This window comes from Phragmites australis, chromosome 13, assembly GCF_958298935.1.
Source record: "Phragmites australis chromosome 13, lpPhrAust1.1, whole genome shotgun sequence".
In the NCBI taxonomy this organism is placed as follows: domain Eukaryota; kingdom Viridiplantae; phylum Streptophyta; class Magnoliopsida; order Poales; family Poaceae; genus Phragmites; species Phragmites australis.
Genome location: NC_084933.1, coordinates 20,489,660 through 20,515,828, shown reverse-complemented (window position 1 = coordinate 20,515,828; position 26,169 = coordinate 20,489,660). Strand labels below are relative to the sequence as shown.

General features: G+C 42.3%; 4 protein-coding genes across 5 annotated transcripts; 3 read left to right on the top strand and 1 right to left on the bottom strand.

Moving 5' to 3' along the window:
- The first annotated feature begins 697 nt into the window (after positions 1-697).
- Positions 698-3,184, top strand: LOC133888562 (uncharacterized). The gene is made up of 3 exons (XM_062328850.1): positions 698-872; positions 996-1,136; positions 2,641-3,184. Exons 1-3 carry the CDS (start codon positions 834-836, stop codon positions 2,818-2,820), a joined length of 360 nt encoding a protein of 119 aa, XP_062184834.1. The 5' UTR covers positions 698-833; the 3' UTR covers positions 2,821-3,184.
- A 655-nt stretch (positions 3,185-3,839) lies between these two features.
- LOC133888561 (MA3 DOMAIN-CONTAINING TRANSLATION REGULATORY FACTOR 1-like) lies at positions 3,840-8,309 on the top strand. Of its 2 annotated transcripts, none has more exons than XM_062328849.1 (4): positions 3,840-4,143; positions 4,281-4,449; positions 6,114-6,205; positions 6,300-8,309. In XM_062328849.1, the coding sequence occupies exons 2-4, from the start codon at positions 4,311-4,313 to the stop codon at positions 8,061-8,063; spliced, it is 1,995 nt and encodes a 664-aa protein (XP_062184833.1). In that variant the 5' UTR covers positions 3,840-4,143; positions 4,281-4,310; the 3' UTR covers positions 8,064-8,309. The 2 variants fall into 2 exon arrangements, with proteins under 2 accessions (XP_062184833.1, XP_062184832.1); XM_062328848.1 differs by having other exon boundaries at positions 3,842-4,143; positions 6,111-6,205.
- An 8,348-nt stretch (positions 8,310-16,657) lies between these two features.
- On the top strand, positions 16,658-20,072 carry LOC133889033 (uncharacterized). The gene is made up of 6 exons (XM_062329468.1): positions 16,658-16,714; positions 17,710-17,994; positions 18,066-18,415; positions 18,497-18,901; positions 19,094-19,463; positions 19,660-20,072. Exons 2-6 carry the CDS (start codon positions 17,758-17,760, stop codon positions 19,915-19,917), a joined length of 1,620 nt encoding a protein of 539 aa, XP_062185452.1. The 5' UTR covers positions 16,658-16,714; positions 17,710-17,757; the 3' UTR covers positions 19,918-20,072.
- Positions 20,073-20,684: 612 nt separating this feature from the next.
- LOC133889788 (protein STICHEL-like 2) lies at positions 20,685-26,118 on the bottom strand. Its single transcript, XM_062330264.1, has 8 exons — positions 25,805-26,118; positions 23,398-25,075; positions 23,093-23,312; positions 22,673-22,861; positions 22,385-22,585; positions 21,594-22,296; positions 21,354-21,425; positions 20,685-21,021 (listed from the first exon to the last, which is right to left on the bottom strand). Exons 2-7 carry the CDS (start codon positions 24,946-24,948, stop codon positions 21,359-21,361), a joined length of 2,931 nt encoding a protein of 976 aa, XP_062186248.1. The 5' UTR covers positions 24,949-25,075; positions 25,805-26,118; the 3' UTR covers positions 20,685-21,021; positions 21,354-21,358.
- Between the last annotated feature and the right edge of the window lie 51 nt (positions 26,119-26,169).

The window sequence follows — 26,169 nt, the reverse complement described above, 5'->3', positions numbered from 1 at the left end:
GCGTGGATCGATCAGGATTCCCCGCCGTACGTGGCGACGATCACGGGGGCAACCAATTCGCTCGGATATTATATGTATCCGCCGGAACAAGGATTCTCCCATGCGGACAACTAATCAGCACGCGTGCGTGCGTGCGTGCATGCACTGAGATTGTGTTGAGACTATTACGCCATGTGATACTGCATGCCCATCTGGCATGAAGAAACGAAGAAAATATTAGCAGTAGTACACTTCGGTTAGGTGCAGCGATCGACATGAATGATTGAAAAGGCTTTGGTGGATATGCTGTCAGAAGAGTGCTCTGTGGTGCCCTTTGGCGTAGTCGAGTGGCATGGTCAGCTGGTCAGTAACAGTGAGTTCAGAGACATGACAGTATGCGCGCTAGCTACAGTAAACACGTAGCTCTGTTCTAGAGTAAATGATTGCAAAGTTGGAGGCCCGAAACTAACTGATGATCTCCTGTTTTTCGTATCAGTTGGAGGCCCGTGCAACAGCAAAACTTTGTTAGGCCTGCACTGCACAAATTAAAGGCCCAACCCTGAAACCAAGCCAGGAAACAAGGAGCAGGGGGCAAACTTTGTTAGGCCTTCACTGCGCAAATTAAAGGCCCAAACCTGATTCTCCGAAGACGACGTGATCGGAACGAACGCGTGGCGCAGCTTATTTCCACACCAGAATCATCGAGCTCAAAGCCCAATCAACTACAACCATCCATCAGCGCAGAATCAAAATATCTGCCGACCAGTCCAAGCCATCAAACCATTTTCACGGTTCGTCCTCGCAAGAACAGCTCGATCAAAATTCTTCAGCAGCAAGCAAGCAGTTCGTCCACCATGGCCATGTTTGCTTCCACCTCCTTCACGTACCACAAGGTTAGCGCACAGTCTCGGGCATGCATCTGCAAATTCAGTTGGGCGATTCGAGAACGACTGCCTAGCGTTGTCGCCATGAAATAGCGGTAGCTAACCTTTCCTTCTCCTTTGCAACTGCTGCAGCCGCGTTTCACGGTGGTGTGCAGGAAGAACAAGGACGGCCGGGACAGGGAGAGGGAGCGGGAGAAGGAGCACAAGCACCCCTTCAAGGTCGTCGAGATTACGCCGCCGCCGCGCTGCCTCGGCGTCCGCTGCTTCCCCACCGTACGCACGCATCTCCCTTTCCAGCTACTTTTAACTTTCTTATCGTGATGCATATATGCTGCAGCTAGCTGGTTCATATGTTCTGTCTCCGCCGAACTGCCATGCATGTAGCTTAGCATAGGAGTACTCCGGTAAGGGTAGTGTCGGTGGAACGACCCATCAATTCAGGAATAGGCCGAAAACAGTACAATAATGTAGCATGTACAAATTGTAATCCATGTATCCCACCGAGGATGTAGCATGTACAGACTAGTTAGATACGGGAACTTTAGTAAATATCGAACTGAATATATTGTTTCACCAATTAATTTAACCTGAAGTCTTTAATAGACCCATGCTTAAGCATGCAGCAGTAAGCACTTGCCGTGCAACCTCCTCGCGTAAATCTTGCAGCACTGTGCGTGCAGACTGCCAGGCCTGTTAAGATATTTTTTCAAAAATAGCTCAGAATTTTGGTTGCAGCGATGAGATCTACTAAATATGTTTTGCTCCTCTAACTTCCTAAACCGGCAACTGAATTTGCAGCATGCATACCAACATTGACAGCCTGAACCTGTGTTGTTCTAGGAGCTTCAGTAATCTCACTCACCAGTAGTACCAGTAATCTTCTAAACACTAGCATAGCTTCCTGCAGGGATTTTCTTTTAGTTTGCTGTTCTCTTTTATGTCTCTTGCATCTGCACCCAAGTAATGATCGCTACACAAATGATGATTAATAACTATGTTGTTGTTGATTGTTTGATGGACCATGGATGATGACACAACCAAGCAGAACATCCACTGTACAGAAATTAGTTCCGTTTTGGATGAAGCAACGCATGCATGCAAACTGGCTATACAAAAATTCTTGTGAGCTTAGACGATGAATTTGTTCACCTGTCACTCTGTCAGTTTAACTTGAGAAGACCGACGATTAAGTCTGCAAAGCATCCAACCTTCTCGTGTAAAAACTTGGTCTCGAACCTGAACTCGGGAAGCAAATGCTGCGCTAGTAGAGCCCATCCTAAATCTGCAAACCAGGATCCCAAACATTATGCACTTATTGGTAATTAAGCTATCGGGATCCTTTTCTCCTTCAGAAACTGCGTAGCATTGTGTATGCAGAGTGCTAGGTTGCTTCAGAATTTTGGTTGCAGCGTCAAGGTCTGGAACGTATGTGTACTTGCACCCCTAACATTCGTAGCTGCGAATTTGCGACCGTGCATGCCCGGATTGACAATCCCCACTCCCCTGCCCAGATTATGAGCTCGTTAGCTTTGTTATTCTGCGAGCTTCAGCAAGTACAAATACTACCAGTACTGTGCAACTTCGACAATTACAATTGCCAGTAGTACTATGCTACCTATTTAAGGCTGCTGCAGAATTGTCTTTTAGTAGTTTGCAAAAAAATTTTATGTCCCTTGCATCTGCAGGCAAGTACTGACCACTAATTACAAACTGTTTGCTTATTAACGTTGTTGTTCTTGATTGTGCGATGGACCATGGGATGGTGGCAATCACGCAGAACATCCACTGCGGCGAGAGCGTGACGATCGAAGGCCAGGCGTACACGGTCTCGGCGGTGACGCACCGGTACCAGCTGCGCAAGGGGCGGTACGAGCCCAGCGAGAAGCGCCTCGACGTCCTCTCCACCGGCAGATACATCCTCAACCTCTACCTCCAAAACCTCCTCGACAAGTCATAGTCTAGCTCACTCGTAGCACTCACCGTAAATAATACCACTACTTGAGAGCTTGCCCATCGAATCGAACGCTTGTCCCAGTGGATGGACGATCGTGGATGGTGGTGCTTGCTGCGTACTACTATGTATAACTGAAAAGTGAGGCATAAAGTTCAGGTCCAGTAAAGATGATCTTTTCCGATCCAAATGTTCAGCTGATGTAGAAGTTGTTCTGTCCGGGCATCCGGCCGGGATGTGTGATGATGCTACTCCTTCGTGCTAGCTGAATTTATCCTGTCCCGTGTGTCACTGACACCTGTTGGGTTAGTTACAGTGACGGAGCTTACACCAAAATTAAGAGGGACCACCTCAAATGATTGCGTACTAATCTTTGTATAATTAGCTGATTTATTACCTAACACCAATACTATACTAATAGTTTTGAAGTTAATAGGGGGGCCAAAGTCCCCCTTGGCCTTCAATAAGCTCCGCCAGTGGTTAGTTATATAATCCTGCAGACCTGCGCGGTTGAATGGAGCCACACATGTACGGATCGATCGAGATAAGCATACGCACAGCGTGGAAAGGTGTCGCCTTGCGCGGGCAGGGTCGGCCACGTGACTGAACAACGCGCCGTGCATGGACTGGGCCAAAAAGCTTCGGGCGCCGCCGGCGAAACCGGGCGGGTTTCGCTGCTGCTGCTGCTTTTCGTCAAGCTTTCCACGGTAACCTACGTGCTCCGGCAGTGCGGCCACGTGGAGCGTCCACCGCGGCGTCGCTTTCCGTCTCGTCGCTGCCACGCGGACGGCAGGCGGCGCCCCGCCCATGCTCATCCGCTGGCGCTGCTCACGGCATCCGCTCTCGTGGACACCGCCCATACGCCGCTCCGCGGTTCAGCCGTCCGTTCCAGGCGCCCAGTCACCCGCCGGTGCATACACCCGTTGCAGAGGCAGCAGCACCCGCTACGCCCACCAAAATAACCACACAGCTCGACAGCCTTGTACAGGTGACAGGTGGGCCCTCCTGTCAGTACCATGGCGGCAAATTTTTTTTAGGGAAAGCCATCCTGTACATTTAGATATGAAATAAGCATTACATCATTCACTAAATCCGATAAAATAAATGATAAAGGTTTCTTAATCCAAACACAAAATTAAGAACCATAAATAATTACTGAGTCGTCAGAGGCCAACAAATAAAAAAGAGACCTTCCTCCCCTCCCCTCTGCCCTCGCGTCCCCTCGATCGCTCGCACTCGCTCACTGCGCGGCGGACGCCACGCCCGGGGTGAGATCCGCGTCGTCTTCCGCCGTCTCTGCCACCGCCCCGCCGACTCCGATCTCCACAGGTGCGTGTCGCCGCCTGCCCTCCTCCCTACTCGTCGCGGGTCGGTAAGACTCCGCTTTGATTCGCTCGATTTTGGTCCTGATTTGGTTTTGTTCGGGGCGTGCCGTGTCTGTGTGTGGGTGCTTGTGTGTGGTGCAGGGCGGGCGGAGGAGGAGGAGGCAGAGGGAGATGGCGGCGGAGGAGGGGGCGATGTCGCCGACGCGGATGCTGGCGGAGGGGCACCTGCGGGTGGCCACCGGCGGGGGAGCGCCGGCGGACGGAGGGATCGCCGTCCGACACCTCCCGCACCACCACCCTGTGAAGAAAGGTGACAGCTTTCCATCCTTATGGTCATCTCTTTTCCTCTCCGAAGCACTGAATTATGTTATGAGATGCTACTCTGTGAGATAAATGGTTGGAGACGTAGAGGATGGAATTAAAGGGCTTGGCTCTGCTGTTGCTTGGGGTTGTGTCCTGTAGATGGTGGCTTGGTGATGATAACCAGGATAGGGGAGGGATCTGTTATTCTGTTGGTCTTAGGGTTTCCTGTTTGTATGCATGGATTAGCTTGAATAATGGGCTGTTGTGCTTGATGTGGTTGGTGTTATTTCAGTGTTTGGCGAGTGTTGGCAGACTGGGATTGTGTTTTGATCTGTTTAATCTTATTGGCCTAATGTTGTTGTTCGCGTGGCGGGAAAACTGGTGTTTGATTCCTCTTTGGTTTCATGTCGCTAGAGACCTTATGTAGTACGTTGGCGACGGTTTCTGGTGGTTCTAGGCTGTCTTGTTCTTGTCTGAAATGATTGAACCATGATATCAGTAGGGATCCGACAAAGTTAAAACGGCTTTTTTTATTGCAGTTAGTTCCTGCTTCGTTGTTTGTTCTTGCGATTGGTAGTGCATGTCGATTTCCATATAGTTTGACACGAGCACCGCCCTTGTGCTCTGGTTGCTATATCTACCTGTTTGGAGTGGCTTAAGCTCGAGCTTAAATCCAGGAAAAACTTTGCATTGGTAATGATTTCTGGCAGTTTTTAGTTTTCTTCTTGTTGATCGAAAAGGTTGAAAACCCAAAGTGGTAATGATTTCGTTATTGGAAGTTACATCCTGCTGCCCTGCTTGCCCGTGCAATTAGTAATGCATTTGTCGGTTTCAAATATCGATATATGTTGATGTGAGTGCAGCTGTTTTGATTCCACAATTTATTGGTATTATGGCTACACATTGGTAGGGGTTTTCCGTCGAAGGTATAAGCTCTAACTGAGGGGCTTTTCCGTATTTTTCCATAAACATTTAAGTGCAGTATGCTGAGAACCTCACATTATATGAAGCTCGTTATAGGAATAGGTGTTTTGTTTACAAACTCAACCCTGATGATCCCTAAAATGTATATAGGTGAAATGCTATCCAAAAATTTGGGTGGCCATTTTGTAGCTGGCAATGGCATGAATTTATATTTGTTTCTTAAAAACAAGGTTCAGTTGATGTGGTTGTTTAGGCAATATTTTACTGTGTATAATTGAATTCATTGTTTTCAGTCTTGTAGCGAGCCTTGTCCATTCTAGATCTCCATTATCTAGTGTTGGCATGTGTTATCTGTGGCCCTTTTTCACATTTGTTTATTACACATTGATAGCACTACAAGTTTTTTGCAATATGAACTGTGAACATGTCAATTCACAGCTAGTTATTGGCTATGACAGTATGAGTTACGGATGATCTATTCTAGTAAGGCTTAATAGCAATATTTTGAACTGTGGTGGGATTTGTCAGGGAAAAAAAATGAGAGCATTAACTTTGCTTAGGTTATTCCCTTTTTTATGTAGATTGACGATATGAAAACTAGATAATGCATTTGAAGATTAATTAATGATCATGCATTGGAAGTCATAGCAGTCTTTTGAAGGAGATATCATCTTGTTGTCGACCTATTTTTTGTCAATATTCAGTGTTCTGATATTGTGGTTACTCCGTGGATACTGCTTCCAGAAGGTGCTGGTGGGAAAACTGAACAAGACAACCTTGAAGATGCAGATTCCTTACCATCTCAAGAGTTGAGCAAACTAGTCAATGGGAACAGTAAGGTTTGACCTGGCTACTCCTTATGATTGTACCTGCATTTTGTTCTCTGTTGATACGTACATTAATCTAATAATGCTCTGTACACTGCAAATGCAGGTTCCTGGTACATTAGACAGCTATAAAAAGCTTGTAGTCCCAGTAGTTGAGGAGTATTTTAGTACAGGAGATGTGGAGCTGGCAGCTTCCGAGCTAAGGGGTCTTGGATCGGATCAGTTTCAGCATTATTTTGTCAAGAAGCTCATATCCATGGCAATGGACCGTCATGACAAAGAAAAAGAAATGGCGTCAGTCCTGTTATCTTCTTTGTATGCTGATCTACTGAGCTCCTACATGATGACTGAAGGCTTTATGATGCTTCTGGAGTCAACAGAAGATCTGACTGTTGATATACCAGATGCTGTTGATATCTTGGCTGTTTTCGTTGCGCGTGCTGTTGTTGATGAAATCTTGCCCCCTGTTTTCCTCACTCGAGCCAGAGCACTGCTTCCAGAATCTTCCAAGGGTATTGAAGTTCTGCAAGTTGCTGATAAGAGCTACCTGTCAGCTCCCCACCATGCGGAGTTAGTTGAACGCAAGTGGGGTGGAAGCACTCACTTCACTGTGGAAGAGGTGAAAAAGAGGATCCAGGATATTTTGAGAGAGTACATTGAGAGTGGAGACATAGATGAAGCTTTTAGGTGCATAAGGGAGCTGAGCCTTCCATTCTTCCATCATGAAGTTGTGAAACGTGCTCTCACCTTCGGCATGGAGAACATGTCTGCGCAGCCATTAATCCTGAAGTTGTTGAAGGAGGCAACTGCAGGTTGCTTGATCAGTTCTAATCAAATGTCAAAGGGGTTTTCTCGACTAGCTGAGAGTGTTGATGACCTGAGCCTTGATATTCCTTCTGCTAAAACTTTTTTTGACAAGCTGGTTTCAACAGCCATATCTGAAGGATGGCTTGATGCTTCTTTTAGTAAAACTGCTGCTCCTGAGGAAGAGATGCGGAATGCAAGTGGTGAAAAGATGAAGCGTTTTAAAGAAGAATCTGGACACATAATACAGGAGTATTTTCTCTCAGATGACATTCCAGAACTTATTCGAAGCCTTGAAGAGCTCTCTGCTCCAGAATACAATCCTATTTTCCTCAAGAAGCTTATTACACTTGCTATGGACAAAAAGAACAGAGAGAAGGAGATGGCCTCCGTACTCCTTTCTTCACTCAGCTTGGAATTATTTTCCACTGATGACATCATGAAGGGATTCATAATGCTCCTGCAGTCAGCAGAAGACACTGCCCTTGACATTGTGGACGCTTGCAGTGAACTTGCCCTCTTCCTGGCCAGGGCGGTTATAGATGAAGTCTTGATTGCACTGAATTTGGATGAAATCAGCCACAAGCTTCGCCCGAACAGCAGTGGTAGTCAAACTGTCCAGATGGCCCGTGCTCTGCTGTCAGCTCGCCACTCTGGTGAGCGGATTCTGCGGTGCTGGGGTGGAGGCACTGGCTGGGCAGTGGAAGATGCAAAGGACAAGATCTCCAAGCTCCTGGAAGAATACAACACTGGCGGTGACTTGGGGGAAGCCTGCCATTGCATCCGTGACCTTGGAATGCCCTTCTTCAACCATGAAGTGGTAAAGAAAGCGCTGGTCATGGCAATGGAGAAGCAGAACGACGCCAGCATCTTGGCGCTGCTGCAGGAGTGCTTCGGCGAGGGGCTGATAACCATCAACCAGATGACCAAAGGCTTTGCTCGCGTCAAGGAAGGCCTTGATGATCTGATCCTCGACATTCCAAACGCGCAGGAGAAGTTTGTAGCGTACGTGGAGCTCGCGACAGGACGTGGCTGGCTGCTGCCGACCTTCGCCTCCGTTCCCTGAAGCTTCCTCAGCTGGCGAAACTTGACGAGTCTCCTATATGTACATCTGCACCCATGCTGTCATTAGCACCATACCAAAATTTTCCTGTTCCTAGCTTACCCGAAGCCGTTATTATGCTACAGTATACCGGAGGATTGTAGGATGGCTGTGTCGTCGCTTGTTCAGATAGTGTTCTATTGGTCTGGTCTGGGAGGGTATGACTTGGAGAGTTAAAAGAATAAATAAAACCAGTGGAACTTAGTTGAAGTAGGTGTCATCATCACATCATGCAAGGCATAAAGCTGGTAGCACCTATTTGCTCTTTTCTTGGACGAAAGGTATACAGACGTTTAGGCCTTGTTTAAATGTCGTAGTTTTGAAAAACTAGAGTATTGAGAAACTACAGTTTTACAAATTAGAGCTATGTAATATCACGATTTAGAAAAAAGGGATCATGGGTGAAATTTTCAAAAGTCTAAAAGAACCACAAAGTTTGGCAATACTATGGTTTTCAAAACTACAAGATTTATTACATCCAAACACTTATAAGTTTTTCAAAACCAAAGTATTTTACGAAACCATAATATTTTTTTCAAAACTCTAGAAAGACTTTGCATCCAAACAGGTTCTAAATGATCCTTTCTTAGATATAGGACCTAAACAAAATATGGGGACCCTCGAGTTGGATTGCGAGGGCCTAGGGTAAGTAGGTCTATGAAAAACTAGATATGTATGCCCATAAACTTGCGAAAGTGAGTAATAAGCTATCCATGTGTACAGGCTATGGTTTTATTTGTGGACTCAATAGTCTCACAAGTTTGGAACTAGAATGTTGTCTTTTGAATTTGATCGCATGGAATGGTCTTACCTAAAATCTCGATAACTTGGAACTAAAGAAATTGTGATACTAATAGCTTCAACTTCAGAGATTGAATAGATAACAAGAGATGTTTCACAAGGTAAAGATGCAACAATAGAATTAGCATAAGCGTATGTTTGGATTGAGTGGGACCTAGCCCAAAATGAAGTAAATTTGTATTAAATCACAAAACTTGCCAAAGAAGCCCTCTTATTTGCAAACACTCAGCAGCATTCTTTTTTCGAGAAAAGAGGTTAAGATGGGTTGGGCTTACATGCCAAGCCGTGGCTACACGGAGGGGAAGATGAACAGCCACCACCTCGCCATGCCCTAGATAATCCAAGAAGGGGCTATTGTAAATAGAAAGTGAAGAGAGAGTACAGAGAGTAGGGAATGAAACTTTTAAATTGATATATGAGGTGTTTATATATTTATACATGATAAAAGGATATAATAAAAAGATATATTTATTGGGAAGAAACCCCTTCTTAATAGACACTACTTTTGATAATTGATCATATGGTTACACCAAAAGTTCTATTCATAACACTTTCTCTTGATTAATTATTCCAGTTGTAAACTCCTTATTAAAAACTCCTCTAAAACACCGTGAGAAAAATATGAGGAGAAAATAATATGTTGATATGCCATTAAAACTCCTTTAAAATCTAATAGAAAAATGTAAGAAGAAAATGATATGTCATATATTGATTATTGCTTTATTGTAAGCTTATATGAGAAACCTAGTAAAGAAAAACTCATTGGTGAGTTTAGAGAATAATAATTATGATCTATAAATCATATTAAAACCTCTAAAAAAACCTCTTAGAAAAATAGTAGGAATAATAGTAATATGTTGTTAAAACTCCTTTAAAAATTAGTAGAAAATAAGGAGAAAATGGTATATCATATATTGATTATTATCTAAACTCATATGAGAAAATATTTAAAATAAAAAACCTATAAACGAGTTTAGAGAATAATAGATATATCTTTGATACCTCATTTAAAAACCTCGAAAAGAAAATAAGAGATATGACATATGATTTTATGTAGATATTGTTTCATCAAAAACCTTATATGAGATAGCATATAGGAAAAACTCATAAAGAAAAAGAGCGAAATATAATATGAACATATTATTATTTAGGGATAAACTCCCCCTGAACCTTACAAATCTCATAATCGTCACATACCAATTCTATAAATATATTTTTTGAATGCGAAAGTTGGTAAGGATTAGTAAATAGATATAAGAGATTATCAAATGATTTAGTTACAAAGATTTCTATCTCTTATTACGAGGATAGGATATTTTAGGGGCAATATGTTTGGTTATATTACTCTTTATATAATATGTTTATATATAAGTAATGCATACTGAATTATCATCATAGATAATGGTTGATGATTCAATAGAACTATACCATATGATTTTATGTTGTTGATCATTCTGCAAAGCCATACATATATAAGTGATGTTTCAGAATAATAAGTGTAAGCAGCCACTGTAATATATTTTTATGACTCCTATGAAAAGACTATATTGCTATAAAATCAATCTGTGATCTGGTATTATAGGGATCAGTTATATAGCTAGAATCTACATATCCCACTGTAGTCATGTCTTGATTTTTGTGATAGAAAAATCTAGATCTTTGACACCATAAAGATATCTATGGATATCCTCATTGACACCCGCCTAATGGCGTTGTTAGAGCTGTACTATTTAGACTAGCAAGTTATCTACAAATGCAATATCAGATATGTTACGATTTGTAAGATACATGAGCGCTTTGATGATACTAATATATAGAACTGTAGGTTCAATATCTTTTTATCGTCAACCCAATGTATGAACTGATCTTGATTCATATTTATGGATTGAATGACCATAAGTATTTTGATAGATATGATTGTCCAATATCATTTGAATATTAGTGGACTGATAGATAAATATTCCTGAAGGAATATGCTTAGGTTGTAGACTTAAGCAAAATTTGGTTTTACCCAAATCATTCATCTCAAATTTCATCTTTAAGATTATTACATATTTTATTATGAACACACATATGCAACTGTTATGATTGGAGTAACCCTTTTATGGAAGGAACTCATTTAGTCAGTTTTACCACAATCAATATAACTGCTTGAAGTCATAGAATGTCTTTAAGCTGTATACAATATATATTATGTAATTAGATTTAGAATGCGAAGTTCATTAGGGACTTGTATGTTTGAATCTATCCAATTCATTTAATTTTTCAATAATATTGAATATGAGAACATAATTTCTACACATATCATGGGGTATGTAGTATCATAATTGATGCAGGGTCTCTGTGTGAACTCTTGTGCTACTAGCCTCGCTATTTCACCACCTTATGAAATAAAAATCTATTTTGCTTTTGTAGGGAAGACATTGAAGGTATAAGTATTATTTTTGTGAATACATCTCTTTTTATAAGCGAGTGCAATTCTATCTCAATTGTTTCTAGTCCGAGTGCTTGAGACATCCTGCCATGCCATGATGGACTTTGGCCTGGATACAATTGAAGATCTTCTGTATTTTTTGAGGAGAAATATTTTTTTGATAATTTGTAGTCTTTGGTATTGATTGATTCTATAGAATCAATATAATTTGTAAAACTATTATCCTATTTAACTACATGCATTTCCAAAAACAATAGAGTTAGGGTGTTCCCTTGACTTAGCGTCTGAATTTGTGTACACATTTATGCTGGGCATTTGGATGCTGAGCATCCATAGGCATTTGGATAGTGAATAGTTTATAAGGTGTCTATCAATTTAATGTTAATTTGCATTTACTATCGTGGAGGAGGGATTCCTCTATTTCCGCGGTAGCTTGCAAAAAGCTTTATCCTTTGTAACCGTATTTCTCTTCCTCTTATTTTGCTTTGGAAGTTGAGTGATTTTGTTTGTTACATCCACTCATTTCGGCACATTCCTAGTAGGAATATAGGATTTGGTGACACATTTATTGTCAGTAAATGCATCTTGACAGATTATTTGCAATATGTTACAAATTTATGATTCTCTGAACTTGGAGTTCAAATTCTTGAGTACATGGAACTGAAGACTAAATGTGAACGTATGTGACATTCTCTTATGATTCATGTCATTATTTGTAGTATTAATCTCCCACTAATATCTGAAATTATCCTCAAAATATTATTAGCATATGGACCATGAATATGTCCCCTATGAGGGACTTGAGGTATTATATGATTGACGAATAATTGTACCACATATTGATCTCCAATGCCCTTTAATGTATGTTGTACGGTGGTGATATCGGTACGTGTAGAACGTAACCGATTCGCAGATGAGAAATACTTGGCTGAGGCTAAATTTCAATGTATTAACTGCAACGGAGGGAGTCGTATGATTGCAGTTGGATGAATTTGGTGTAAAGTCGCATGTCACCAATAAGATGCTGGCAAATTTGAATTCTATGGTTGGTCATGTAAATGATTTGGTTCTCTTATAAGATATTCAGCTAGACCATTATAAATATACACATAGGATACTTAATGCACTAGTGTCAAAAACAAACAATAATTGAATGCACATTAAGGAACGACATTATCCATGTGAATAGATTTGATCATGCGTCCAGGATAATTTGCTTTAATTTTGAGTATCTGAACAAAGAGTTTGGCATAAATTAGCATTGTAGAGTACCTAGATGGTCAATAATATTGCTGAATAGAGCCATATATATGTTCTTGGAGGTGGTTAAGAAATTAGGTGACGTATTTTGGATTTTAAGGTAAGATTGCCTTAGAATTAAATTCCTTGTGACACTTGTGGTGCACATAAATCTAAAGATTTTAGGAATACTATGACCAATAGAATTGTTAATAATTTTTCTCATCATCTCTAATGTAGAGTGACTAATGCAGTCATACCAATTCTTGATTTGATCAAGATAGAAAAATTATTTTATACGTAATATATGGTACGGGTTTGATATATATATATATATATATATATATATATATATATATATAGTACAATCCAGATGGTATATAGAGAGGCTTACCATATCCGTTGATTAAGTGGAGAAATTTCTCTTTTATTGTCATCATGGGTTTTGATGTGAAAACTATTCGAACGAATATCTCTATAACTTATAAGGTATGGATTGAAACGAGATACTACATAGCATCATCCATTTTGACTTGAGTACTCATAGGGAGAGTAATTATGGCACGATCAGAGCTAAAAATAATTGCATCGTGTCCAGCGATTGTCAAAATATTTATTTGTCTCTTAGTAAGAGTTTGAAAATATTTTAGTTTCCCTAAATATAGAATTTGTGATGCATATGTCCACCAGTCACATTTCCTCCACCGGATTGATTCCCGTAGTAATCTATATATAGAATTGAAGAATTTGATATGAAATTATTTATCAGATATATAGAATACATACAAACTTTGTAGTATGATAGTGTTGATATAATATTGTATTATAATATTTAATAGGATATAGATAACATGATATCTAAAGAATTGACAGACTAGTTAAGATCTTCAAACATATCGTGTGAAGCAAATTTGACAAATATATTTTTTATGCTCATGGAACTTCTGTCTGCTGAAGAGTCTGGATGTTACTTGGTTCTTATAGAACTTATTGTGAATAAATAGTCTCCTTGGTGGAGCTAGATTGAAGATTAAAGTGTGCTTCAAATCTTTGTCCTTTAGCAGGTCGATATATGTCCTACGGATTATAAATACAGATCAACTAAATATTCGGGTTGCAACATTTCTTAGTGGAGTGCTTGTAGTATCCACATTTGTGACAAACATTAGATTTGTCAAGTTTGAAAATGCATTGACCCTGATCCGGTGCACATGGCTTCTACTTCTTATTGCGTTTGCGTTTACCATTAAAGTTATTTGGATGGCATTTAAATGAGCCACCAAACTTGTTGTTATTCTGAATATTAGCATATACTTAAGGTAAAGGAGTAGCACCAATTAAACGTTGATGATGATTTCTTAGAAGGAGTTTATCATGCTTTTTGCCCTAAAGTAATACATGGATTAAGTTAGAATAAACATAGTATTCTCCTGCACGATATTATTGTTGTAAGATCCTATCAACAGGAAGCACAATAGCTCTATCTTTTTCACATATGTAGGTTCTTGTTCGTAGAAACGCAATTTTGAGCAGATTTTATGAACATCATGATCATAATCTTTGACGGATATAAAGTCTTGAAGTTGAAGATATTTCTGTTTATGACTTGCATTAGGCAAAATAATTGTTTTCTACTATTCATATCTTGTTTTAAGATCTAGCCATAGAGTGCTTGAATTCTCTTCCATTAGATACTCAGATTTAAAATCTAGATGGATATGATGCCTTATTATGTATAAAGCTTCGTATTTAACTTGATTTGGTAACATTGGTTCTCCCTCTTGGGGAGGTGGTAGTATCGCTACTTTTTCGCGTGACACAAGACTGATCTTGATGTCTATTGCCCATGTTAGTTAATTGTGACCATCAAACATGAGTTTATCGAACTCTTTGCCCGTCATTGTATCATATATGGATTTTGAACCATAGATTTGATTATTTTACTATAGGTAAATTAAAAATCATCATGGTAATATTATAATAATGATTCAAAATTTTGTAAAGTCAAGTTAAGACTTGAATTACATAGTGTAGGCCTCAAATTACATAGCTAACACGTTGAAGATAGTCACTAAATATGGTGAGATCTTGTAGAAGTAGGAGGCATCATCTGATATTTATCAGTAGACATCTTTGTTACTACTACTTTATGTTATGCTAAGTAGAATATTTGTAAGAACACATTAAAGGTAGTCATTAAGTCAAGATGACAAAATATAGACCTTACAGTAATGGTGGATAATCTGTAAATATACAATAGATGTCACTGTTCTATTACCTTATGTTTCACAAATATTTAAATTGAGGTAATCACATAGAAGGTAATCACCAAAATGTTGTAGATCTCAAATGTAGTGAATTAACCCTTTGACAGTAGTCACCAAAAATGGTGTAGACCGTATAGCAATGGTTTAACACTGACGGTAGTCACCAAAAATTAGTGTAGACCGCACAATAGTGGCACTAGTAATTTACTGTTATGAGCATAATCTGCAAATATTGCAGTAGATTTTATAATATCCATGACCTTGTGTTATACCGATATTAGTTGAGGTAATCACTTAAAATTTTGCATTGTAATTCTGCTTGAATTAAGCACTAATGGTCATAAAAGTACTTTGAGCTTAATTAAGGTGAATTAATGTATAATCTTGCAAGAAAATAAATCTTAATTAAGGTGGTCGCCCCCCTACCAGCCCACACATTTTGAGCTCTCGTCGCCGCCAGGATGCCGTCATCGTGCGCCGATCGCCAGTCGGCAAGAGCTCAGGCATGCCACCATCACCGCTGGGACGTGAGCCACGGCTGGCTCGAGCATGCCATATCGGGAAAATGAGGCCTCCATGAGTGTGGGTCATCGCCGAGAAGATGCGTAGCCGGGTGCCACCGCCGAGAAGGGCCGCCTCTCGACTCGCCTAAAAGGGCCACCGTGGCTTCAGGGGAGCAGCCCTCGAATGAGGGTGGCTATGGGGCAAGCGTCGCTGCTATGGTGCTGATGCGCCATCATGGCTAGAGGGTAACCGCCACCGAAATCTCAGGACTTCACCCGTGCTTGCGCCCGAAAGGCTGCCTTGACGATGGACAATCAGGGGTTGCTTGGACAGGTAGCCGCTTCGGAGCAAGCCGTTTAGGCACCGAATGCGAGTAGAGGGAGGGGGCGCTGCCAGATGGGGTGCGACCGATTTGAGTCGGTTGTAGTCTATTGTGTGAAGAGAGCCGCTCGCGATCGTCGTCGAATAAGAGGGAGACCAGGGGCGCTGTCGGTGGGTAGCCACTGCGAGGATAGAGAGGACGTTGATAGCGTCTCGGTGGATAACAAGAATTTGGAAGGTAAGGACATTACTGATGTCTTCAATTCGTACCTTCTTGTTCGTTGCCGAATTAAAAGAAGCTGTGACGGTGCTGACCCATCGGTGTTCTTCTGTTCTTGCTGATTGGCATCGTGAAGTCACTGCATCAGGGTGGAAGGAGACGCAACCTTCGCATTGATCGTCATAGGGCTGGTGGTGCCGCACCTCGTTGGTTCATGCTCTTGCCTGTGTGGCGGAGGAGGCTTTCGACGAAGGATTGTGGCGGACAAAGATGTGGCATCGATTTACTGCCGTCAGAAATGGCGTGGTGGGATGGTCCACCACGCCCTTCACCCTGTTTCTTCATGCTTGCGTTCGGATTGGCCGATTAGCGTAGTAGTTCGGAGCAAAGTGACTGACAACATATTGCAAATAGAAAGTAAGGAGAGAGCACAAAGAGTAGAAAATAAAACTCTTATATTGATATATAGGATGTTTACATATTTATACATGACAAAAGGACATAATAAAAAGACATATCTATTAGAAATATATTTTTTTAATAGATACTACTTTTAATAATTATTGATCATATAGTTACATAAAAAGTTTTATATTCGTAACAGGAGCCATGAAAGAAACTACTTTGCTGCTGTGGCGCCTACATATCATATAGTTACATAAAAAGTTTTATATTCCGGAGCCATGAAAGAAACTACTTTGCTGCTGTGGCGCCTACATGTATCTATATATATCTTCTCTCTCTCTCTCTCTCTCTCCAATTCCCAGGAGACTACACAACCATCCCCAAGTCCAAAGTTCTGCCACATTGCCAGAACCAGCCGAACCAGGTAGATTGATCCCAGTCCCGTGCGATCGGTTGCGCCTTGCCAAAATTCCATGTGATCCCACCATCCCTGGCACCCTTCCCTCATATCCATATGTAATTCTGTTGCTAGTTCTGTGGGGTTTTCTGGGACCCTATCGTGTGGAATCTGTGGGATCGGTAAGTTTTGGGGAATCCGATTAGATGGGTCTGGTTAGTTTATCGCTTCGATCCGATTTATGCAGGAAAGGAAGGATCTTTCCTTTGTTTAATGAGCCGTCAATGTTTGTAACAGTCTCTTCAGTTGTTTGTTGGCGATGGACGATGGTGTTCTGTGGAGTTGGGGTTTTGGGTGATTTTGGGGACCTTGAGATGCTGGGTGCCTGAAAGATGAGATTTTAGTTATTGGTATCTTGATCAGATTATGGAATTGTGGCTTATCTTGACATGATCATAGATCGTTCTTTTTAAAGAACCTTTTTTTTTTGGAAAAAGGAATCTTCTTAATCATCTTTTGACTTATGACAATGTTGGTATGATACTTTACTGTGTAATCGTGATGTTGAATATTGATCTTGCGATGATCATGTTGCGACGCTTCCTGATCAACTTAACTGATGGTGCCTCATCTTCTTCTTAATCATGTGTGTGTGTGTATTAAAGAGCATGTATACCTACCTTGCAGTTTGTGTTATGCATTGGATTCTGGGTAGCGGTGCTCTGTACAAGTGTTGGGACACTTTGACAGAGTTACACGAATAGCTTCAGTTATGGTTTTGCTGTTGCATGCGGCCAGTTCCATCTTCAGAATTGCTGACTTCAGGATTCCATCTCATTTGTATGATCAATTGTGTTTTTGATCTTAATTTGTATCCTTCTGATCATCTGTGTTCTGCATTTGACTAGTCTGTTTGCAATTCATGAGTTTATACATGATACTACCGAGTTGGTAGTACATTGGGTCATTGGTCAAGATGGCTATCCAGAGTAACTGATTACCTCTTTTTTTTTCCCCCTCAGCAGTTATATTTTGCTCCGATTTTGAGCTCACAAGGGCACTGCAAGATCATGCAGTGCCCAATGGATTCTACAGACAGCAAAGCCTCCGTGGTTATAAAGTTCCACAATATTGTGAATGAGACCAGCTCCCACTCTTCTCCATCGCATCCAGCAACGGATCGCTCAAAACGTCATTGCTTTGGAAATGAAGCCACAGAGCAATGCCCCCTCACTGCAAACCCGTCCATTCTCCTCCATGTGCTCTCATCCTACGAGCTGGACCCTAAAGATCTGGCTGCTTTGGAGGCAAGTTTGTACAACTGTGATATGTTTTTGTTATTTGAGTTTTGACCTGCTCTGCTGCACTGTTGTTTCAGGGTACTTGTAAATTCTTCAGGAACCCTGCAAACTTCCAGCAGGACGTTGCGCTGTCTCTTGCAGAACTTGCAGCATTGGATATGTGCCGTCAAAAGGCCATGTTTAGGCCAATGAAGCACGAGGAAAAGGAGCGGTTGAAGCAGCGTTGTGGAGGCTCTTGGAAGCTCGTCCTTAAATACATGTTGGTCGGCGAGAAGAATTACCGCCGTGAGAAATCTCAGGTTATTGCTGGACCAGGCCACAGCATTGTTGTCACAACAAAGGGTGATGTGTATTCATTCGGCGCAAATTGCTCGGGGCAGCTTGGCCTTGGGAATACAGAAGACCAGTTCAAACCATGCCATATTAGGTAATGCAGATTGATTTTGCTGAAAACTAGAACTATGTACCAATATCACGGACTGTGGTCACCTGGCACTTGTCCTTATAGGTCTCTGCAAGGCATCAGAATCATACAAGCTGCGGTTGGGTCAAGGCGGACAATGCTTGTGAGCGACATGGGAAGTGTGTACACATTTGGACAGGATATTTTCGGAGGGCTGGAATTCATTGGGACTGCTGCCGTTAACTACACCAGCAGTCCAAAGTTGGTGGAATCACTGAAAGGTATCTTTGTAGTTCAAGCATCTATAGGAGGCTACTTCTCTGCAGTTCTGTCTAGAGAGGGTCAGGTTTATACTTTCTCTTGGGGGCGCGATAAGAGGCTTGGTCATAGTTCAGATCTTACTGATGTCGAGCCTCGTCTTCTCTCTGGACCGCTTGAGGATGCTCTTGTTGTGCAGATTGCTGCCGGCAATTGCTATCTCCTTATGTTGGCCTATCAACCAGCTGGAATGTAAGTTTTGTTCCTTTGGCCATTATTACTAGCTGGTCTTGTTGCGACAATTTTCTCAAATAAGCATCACCATTCAATTAATTGAACAACCTTTGTTCAGAAAGTATTTAGGAGGGTCATGAGCTTTTCGTGATGTCAATAGTCCATTTCTGTTATGAAAAGAAAATTTAAGTTTCGAGTGTCAATTTGCAGGTCGGTTTACTCGGTAGGCTGCGGTTTAGGAGGCAAGCTTGGGCATGGATGCAAGATAAACGAGGGGATACCAAAGTTGATCGAACATTTTCAGAAAGTGGGTATAAAGCCATTGTCGATTTCAGCAGGCGCTTTCCATGCTGCAGTTCTGGGTGGCGATGGACGTGTATTCACCTGGGGGTGGAATACCTACGGTTGTCTGGGACATGGAGATGAAGAAGAATGTATGACCTTCCCCACGGCAGTGGCAGGCTTGAGGACTGTGAAGGCTATGCATGTCTCAGCTGGCCAAAACACCACCTTCGTCGTCGCAAATAATGGCGACGTCTACTCCTTTGGATGGGGGGACTCATTTAATTTGGGTTTTCAGGTTTGATCATCATCTTCCCTATGCCGTTTGTATTGAACAAAGTCTTATAAAGTGGTAGTAACCATCAACGACTTATGGCTACGGATTAGACTGATCTGCATAGCTGCACAAAAGACTGAAGTTACACTTCGGTTTCGACATACTTATTTAAACTTCTGAATTGCTGAATTTGCCGTTTCATCTCTCCTGGTTTCAGGTGGAGAATGCAGATGTCCGAACCCCCAAGTTAGTCACTTCACTTGCTGGGCTAAAGGAAAAGGTTGTGCAGATTAGCGCAACAAACACTTGGGATTGGCTTAACGAAGATATGGGGGGTTCACATACAATCGCCCTCGCAGAATCCGGTAAGCTGTATGCGTTTGGGGGAGGTACCAAAGGCCAGCTTGGTGTCAAGCTTGCTGAGGGCCAGGAAACAGTAAGAATCCCGGCTCATGTCGCCATGGATCTCATCTAGCTCCTCCAGCACCTGCCTTAAACCATTTCCCATGGTAACTACTGACTGGTGGAACTGAGAAGTGCCATCTGAAATGCTTGAAAATTTAAATATTAGGAACATTTAGCTCATTTTAGAGTCTGGAATATAGTTTTTGTGGTGGCCTCTCTTTTGGACAGTGGACAGATGATGCCATGACTTCTGGTTGGTTTCAGTTTGGGTGATCATAAGTTGGATTGCAATGGCAATTGCTCGTTCTTAATGTTCTGTTACCAAAGATTGAGTTACATCCTTGGAGCAATGCTTCCTGAAACGCGCTGAAACCATCAGGGCATGTTTGGTAGAATGAACAGAATTTCCCATAATCTTTACACTTGGAAAACCCGCAAAATTGGCCGAACAATTTCCTCGTTTCAAGCGAGCTGTAGCCAACGTAGTCATTTGCTGACTCCCAGCAATTTCTCCCTTGAGAGCAATGCCGAGGTTGATCCATTTTGGTATGCACAGGCAGATCCAACCAGTCGCACTCACTTCACGGATGCTCACGCTGAAGCTGATGCGTTGCACGCGGATTAGGATCAATCAACTCCAGCAGTTAGCTAGCGTGCGATCGTATTCACTCACGTAACATAAAATCGAGTAGATCGATCGATCAGAATTGCCAGTGAAGTTCTCAGCCAGTGAAATTAAGCAGATACGTCGACGAACCATAAAACAGCTGCAGGGAAATTCCAGATAAAAAAAAAAGTCATGTAAATGGGGAGTCGAACATCACGTGTCCTACAAAATTCAGAAATAACATAACTATTCAGTATTCACAGGGTTTCATCATTGGCATGCTGTACAACTGACCACTACCACCATTATTCCTCTCATAAAAGAACCAAAAACGGCCTGTCCAAGTCTCTCTTATCAAATCTGCATTACTAAGAAAATCTGACTGGATGCATCCTACGGATCAAACATTAGTTCCTCCGTTGTTCCACCAAGAACAAGATCAGCGCAATCCAATCTGCGAACTTCCCTGAAAATCGCCGCCGCAGGTGTCCAAATCTCTAGTTAGGGGCAAAATTGAAAAATGTCGTAGAAGAATTTATGTGATTCATCTAGTTTGCTCACCCTTCCCTGCGCATTCATAGAAAAATACAAAAAAAAGTAAGATGAATGATTTGACACCGTTTATCTACATTTTCTTTTCTCGATGTTCTGCTATCATGCCTTACTTATCCCCAGCAGCAATGCTTGCGCCGGTTGTTGCAGTAGCTATCTGCAACTATGCTTGCAATATGTATATATTAAAAAAACTCTGCTCGCAATAACGCACTTGCTGATGTGGGGGATATCTCTGGCACAAACGGGGCCAAGATACCACATGAACACTAGCGACGGAACAGGCAAAAACACTGGATTCACATGGCTTTTCTGACGTAGTAATGTGAAAAAAATGAGTAATGTACCTCTGTTAGATGGACTGTTTAGGGCCCCCCCAGCATAGCAAACTCGAACCAAACCGTGGATTCTTGCTCCACCTGCACGAGAAACAAAGAGGCACTGGATCGTTACTTGCTTACAGCAATGTAAATGAGCGCACAGTTGCATGTAATTCTATGACTAAATAGCTCATTGTGAAGAAGCATTAATCGAGACTATTAATCAAAACACAGTGGAATAATACCAAGGGAATTCAGATTGCTTACAAGTCATCATCTCTTGAACTGTAAGTAGCTCGTGAATTTGATCTTGAGCACTGCTCACAAGGCTCATACGTGCAGAAATACGTATCAAATTCTTTCTTAGGTGGGAAATCCATTTTGTTATGCGGCTGGATCCTCAAACAAATTGTGTGCGCTGCACCAAACGACAATAACTTCTTTTGAAGCTTGAGTGTTCGTGAGAAGCAGTTTGGTTGTTGGTCAGGCTCCTGGATGCTATCAAAACGACCCTGCTCGCTGACACCCTTTGAGTAGTTAGTCTCCAACCTGCACGTCCTCGTCAGGTCATCTGTCATGGATCTGTTTGACGTCAAGGTACTCCGAACATCATCCTCACACCCATGGACTGTTGGTTTGGAATCAAGACGTTGCATGATAAATGGTGATTGCTGCTGACTAGAGGAGTAGCCTTTAAGGGGTGTTTTTCTTGCTCCAGGCCTCACAGCTTCATCTTCATCAGTCACTACTGAATCTGACAGCTCTTGCTTCCGGCCTGAGCAGCTGAAGAAACTGAATGATTGTCTCTTCGACCCAGCATCTTTGCTAACTGGACACTGTACAAGTTTGAATCTGATCTCCACATTGCACCCGAGAACATGCTGTAAAGCGCATTCTATCAGGCTTTGCAATTTCTCTGCCCTTGAAAAGTGATCTGGGTGGCCAAATCCAACTTCTGCTATAGCAAGCTCTGAGAATTTTTCACATGTAGTGTATCATTTTCAGCAAAACCCGTATGAGCAAATTGAAATCTAGTAGAGATAGTATTTATATTTTACCTTCGGTAACATGGACCGATGATAGGAAGCCTTCTTTCCTGAGGAAACTTTTGGCTGACCTTGATCGACACTTTCCAATGGCTCTCCTCCAGATGTTCTCAAGCTTAAGCCGTCGACAGTGTCTCTCAGAACAGTTGGACTTATTGCTGTTGCATGCATGACAAAAATTGGAGCTTGAGTTCACCTTGGAAACACAGTCATCTGCAAATTGGGATATCAGAAATGGTTATAATTCTGGTCTGTATGGTAATCAGAATTACATGTGATGCTATCTTTGATTATATTTACCTGTATATCCAGTTACTGAATGTGCATGCAGATCATTCGGTTCAGCAACGAGGTTACATTCATTAGTGCCAAACTGCAAAAGTGCAACTGTAACCCAAGTAGCCTGATTTCTTGATGTCCTCAATTGCTTTTCAGTTTCTGATAGTATTTTCAGTGCATTTCTTAATTTCTTTATTCCAACCTCTTCTACTGCATGATCATGGAATTTTTTTCAAATGTTAGAGTAAAAATTTAGAGGAACAATCAGCAATGCGGATGGCAACTGTTTGAAAAATCAAGATACTATTATGATCATGATAAGTCATCCTACGAACAGTTGAACACAGGCAAGCTTAAAAAACAATAGCTTGCAATGTCCACCAATAGCAGAATGCTCATGCGACAAAGCAGAAAGAAACATGTCAAGGAAAGGACGCGCACATGCATATCTACCCAAGAAACTTTTGCTGACTTCAGTGACTGCAGATTGACATCGTCCCGAGAGAATGTCCATAATAAGGTTGGCCAACTGAGAGACCAGCTGCAGAGGATCAATTGCCGACCCCATAAGCTCTCGAGCTCGTCTTACAGTATTGGTGGTGTCCGATGACAATGCTAGATCAAGCAATTCGATCAACTCATCATCAGACACCGATCCTACCTGCAAGTAACATAGATAGAAACATGACAACACTGACTATATGATTCACTTAATCACTTAGAACATGAAAGATAACACAACTCACAAGTTCATGCACAAGAGAAATCGTGATCTTCTTCCCAAGCAAACTGAGCTGGTCAAGCATTATTTCAGCATCTCTAAGAGAACCATTAGATTTTGCAGCAATGAAGTACAACCCATCATGGTCAAATTCCGATCCTTCTTGTATACATATTCTCTCCAACCTGTAGACAATATCTGCAACCTTTATCTTCGGAAAATGGAATTTCTGGCAATGTGTGATGGAAGTGCGGGGCAGGTTATCTAGGTCAGAAGTAATCATAATGTACACAGTATGCCGATATGGCTCATCAAGACTCTTCATTATTGCTGACCATGCATCTTCTTGCAAGAGATGGCATTCATCTATTATGAAGACCTTGAAGCGCGAAGAGTATGGAACAAGAGACGCACTCTTGAGAAGCGCCTTTACTCGACCTAAATGATCCATTTTCGCTGCATCGAGTTCTTTCACATCTCTACTCTTCCCAGAGAATAGAATGACACACTCTTTACAGAACCCACATGGCCTTTGCTCTTCCAGAGAAACACAATTCAGAGCAGCAGCAAAAATCCGTGCTGTGGACGTCTTGCCTGTACCACGAGGGCCATGAAACAAGTACATTGGAGCAACTTTTCCTTTGCAAGAGGAATATAAGAGGGACTGAGCAACAACATTGAGGCCAATCAGTTCACTGAAGGACCGAGGGCGAAATTTCTGGCTTAAACACCTCGGCGTCTCAGTGTATGGTACATTGCCTTGGAATGCTGCCTCAGTCCCATCAGTAGATAAGAGAGGTTGATCTGGACCATCACTATCAGAGTAAAGATCTCGATACTTTGACGCTCCTGACCAGCAGTAGCTTATGCCACATCCACTGAAATTTGACCCAACAGCATCATTGGACCTCAGCCGTGTCTCCTCAGTTTCATGCCCTAAAGTGCTCCTTCTTGACCCAACTGAGCGTGCCTCACTGCCTGAAATACAAGGGCTGCCGACACGGCTCATCGCAGCAGACGACTTGGTCCCAAATTTGGAGTAGCCTGGCATTTTCACGTCTTCATCAGTCTTATCTGGCAATGCAAAACTTGGTCTTTCATAAGAATTCGCTTCCTCTTCTTCCTTCTCCGCATCCACATTGTTTACCATATTGTTTGCCAATTGTCTGATAGAACTATGATTAGACTGATTAGAATCCAAGGACTTGCGGTGACCATCTTGGCGGACACGATGGACTTGCTTGTTTCTTGGCGGGTTTAAGCCCCTGATCTTGACAACAGATGATTTCCTATACGATGCTGTTCTTGCATTTGGTGCCCGAAAATTCCGTTCTGACCCCATTGTAGCTTCAGCTCCCAAATCTTCATCTTCCTCAATAAACTGATGATGCGCTGACCTGCCACGGTCCAGAGTAACCCCATTGCTAGAAGCAGTCTCCCAGATCATGTTGTCAGATGGAGATGCATACTTGCTCATAGAGATTGTCGCTGGATCCCGCAGCGATCTCACTCGCTTGAGCTGCAATAAGGTTCTTGACAGTGGGACATCCACCGAGTGACGCCTCATGTCCGTCATCTTGGATATGCACTTCCCTGGTCCACCTTATCCAGCAATAATGTATGATAGCATGCTCAGCAATGACATGAAAATGTGGTTCTCTTCTTGATTAGGACATGATCAATTATAACCAAGTCACAGCAACCTGCAGAAAAAAGGAAATGCCCAGGCCACAGGGTCATTCAGTAAGTACAAATCAAGATGGAAAAAGGAAATGCCTAATTCGGATGTACAATGGAATCAAAGAATCGGTTTTTTTACTGAAAAATACAAAGTAAAACAGTGCAAATAATCCACACATTCTCTCCTTTTCTAACAAACGTGGGGCTCCCCCCAAAAAAAGCTAGTGCTGAGAAAACAATCCAAAAGTCAAATATTGCCCCAACTTGTCCTCCAATAGCTTGTACTGAACAAAAAAGAATAGCTTTGCACAATTGCAAGTACCAATCACCAACAACCTACTAGTAGATATATTTTACATGACACAAAGAAAAAATGCCAAAATATAATATAAGATAAAACTAATCAAAAGACAGCTAAACCCCCTCTGAGAACCTCAAATGGGATCACTCAGGGGTGCAAATGGGCCAAATCTTGGCCCCTCCAACCAGCGGTGGCTTTGTTTTGCATAGCCACAGCGAAGTGCGCAAACAAGTCCTTTCCTCTAAAGAACACGAAATAGAAGCCGAACTCAAGCCCCACAATCTCTGCTGCTACATTTCCTCCATAGCCGCATTGCAAATAAGCACGAGATCCAGCGACAGATTCCTCAAACAACGAAGGCGCAGCAACAAGGCCAAGAGACAATGAACAGGGGGGAACCCATCAGGATCAGGGAAGACAAAGCGAGAGATGGAGAATGCATTCCTCTCACCTGAAGCGAAACCTCGGCGCACGGCCGGGGGAGGAGAGGCCCCGGAGGCGGCGGCGGCGGCGGCAGCACGGTACAAGGAAACGGCCAGGGCTCGCTCGCCCGGGTCGATGCTCGGGGCAGCGTGATGTGTGCTCTGCCCTTGGTACGGTGCAACGTGGTAATGCTGCGAAGTACAGTCGGCTACCCAGCTTTAGCTCGGCACCTCAGCTAGCGCGGCTGGAGAGCGGGGAGCGTTTGAGTAGCAGCTGCAGCCGCGTGGGTATGGCCATGTGCTCAGTGGCAGAACGGCACGAGAAGGGCAGGCTTGGGGGAGATAAGGGCCTGTTCGGTAGAGTGTGATTCGGAGCTTCCGGTTAGATAAGTAA

Excerpts from the sequence above, each read along its gene's own strand:
- LOC133889033 (XM_062329468.1), top strand. The coding sequence starts at position 17,758 with ATGCAGTGCCCAATGGATTCTACAGACAGCAAAGCCTCCGTGGTTATA. Across the intron at positions 18,416-18,496 it reads TTCAAACCATGCCATATTAG|GTCTCTGCAAGGCATCAGAA; the intron begins GTAATGCAGATT and ends TTGTCCTTATAG. Across the intron at positions 18,902-19,093 it reads GCCTATCAACCAGCTGGAAT|GTCGGTTTACTCGGTAGGCT; the intron begins GTAAGTTTTGTT and ends GTCAATTTGCAG.
- LOC133889788 (XM_062330264.1), bottom strand. The coding sequence starts at position 24,948 with ATGACGGACATGAGGCGTCACTCGGTGGATGTCCCACTGTCAAGAACC. Across the intron at positions 22,297-22,384 it reads ATCGGTCCATGTTACCGAAG|AGCTTGCTATAGCAGAAGTT; the intron begins GTAAAATATAAA and ends AAAAATTCTCAG. Across the intron at positions 21,426-21,593 it reads AGTTCAAGAGATGATGACTT|GTGGAGCAAGAATCCACGGT; the intron begins GTAAGCAATCTG and ends TTTCTCGTGCAG.
- LOC133888561 (XM_062328848.1), top strand. The coding sequence starts at position 4,311 with ATGGCGGCGGAGGAGGGGGCGATGTCGCCGACGCGGATGCTGGCGGAG. Across the intron at positions 4,450-6,110 it reads CCACCACCCTGTGAAGAAAG|AAGGTGCTGGTGGGAAAACT; the intron begins GTGACAGCTTTC and ends TACTGCTTCCAG. Across the intron at positions 6,206-6,299 it reads TAGTCAATGGGAACAGTAAG|GTTCCTGGTACATTAGACAG; the intron begins GTTTGACCTGGC and ends CTGCAAATGCAG.
- LOC133888562 (XM_062328850.1), top strand. The coding sequence starts at position 834 with ATGGCCATGTTTGCTTCCACCTCCTTCACGTACCACAAG. Across the intron at positions 873-995 it reads CCTCCTTCACGTACCACAAG|CCGCGTTTCACGGTGGTGTG; the intron begins GTTAGCGCACAG and ends CAACTGCTGCAG. Across the intron at positions 1,137-2,640 it reads GCGTCCGCTGCTTCCCCACC|AACATCCACTGCGGCGAGAG; the intron begins GTACGCACGCAT and ends GCAATCACGCAG.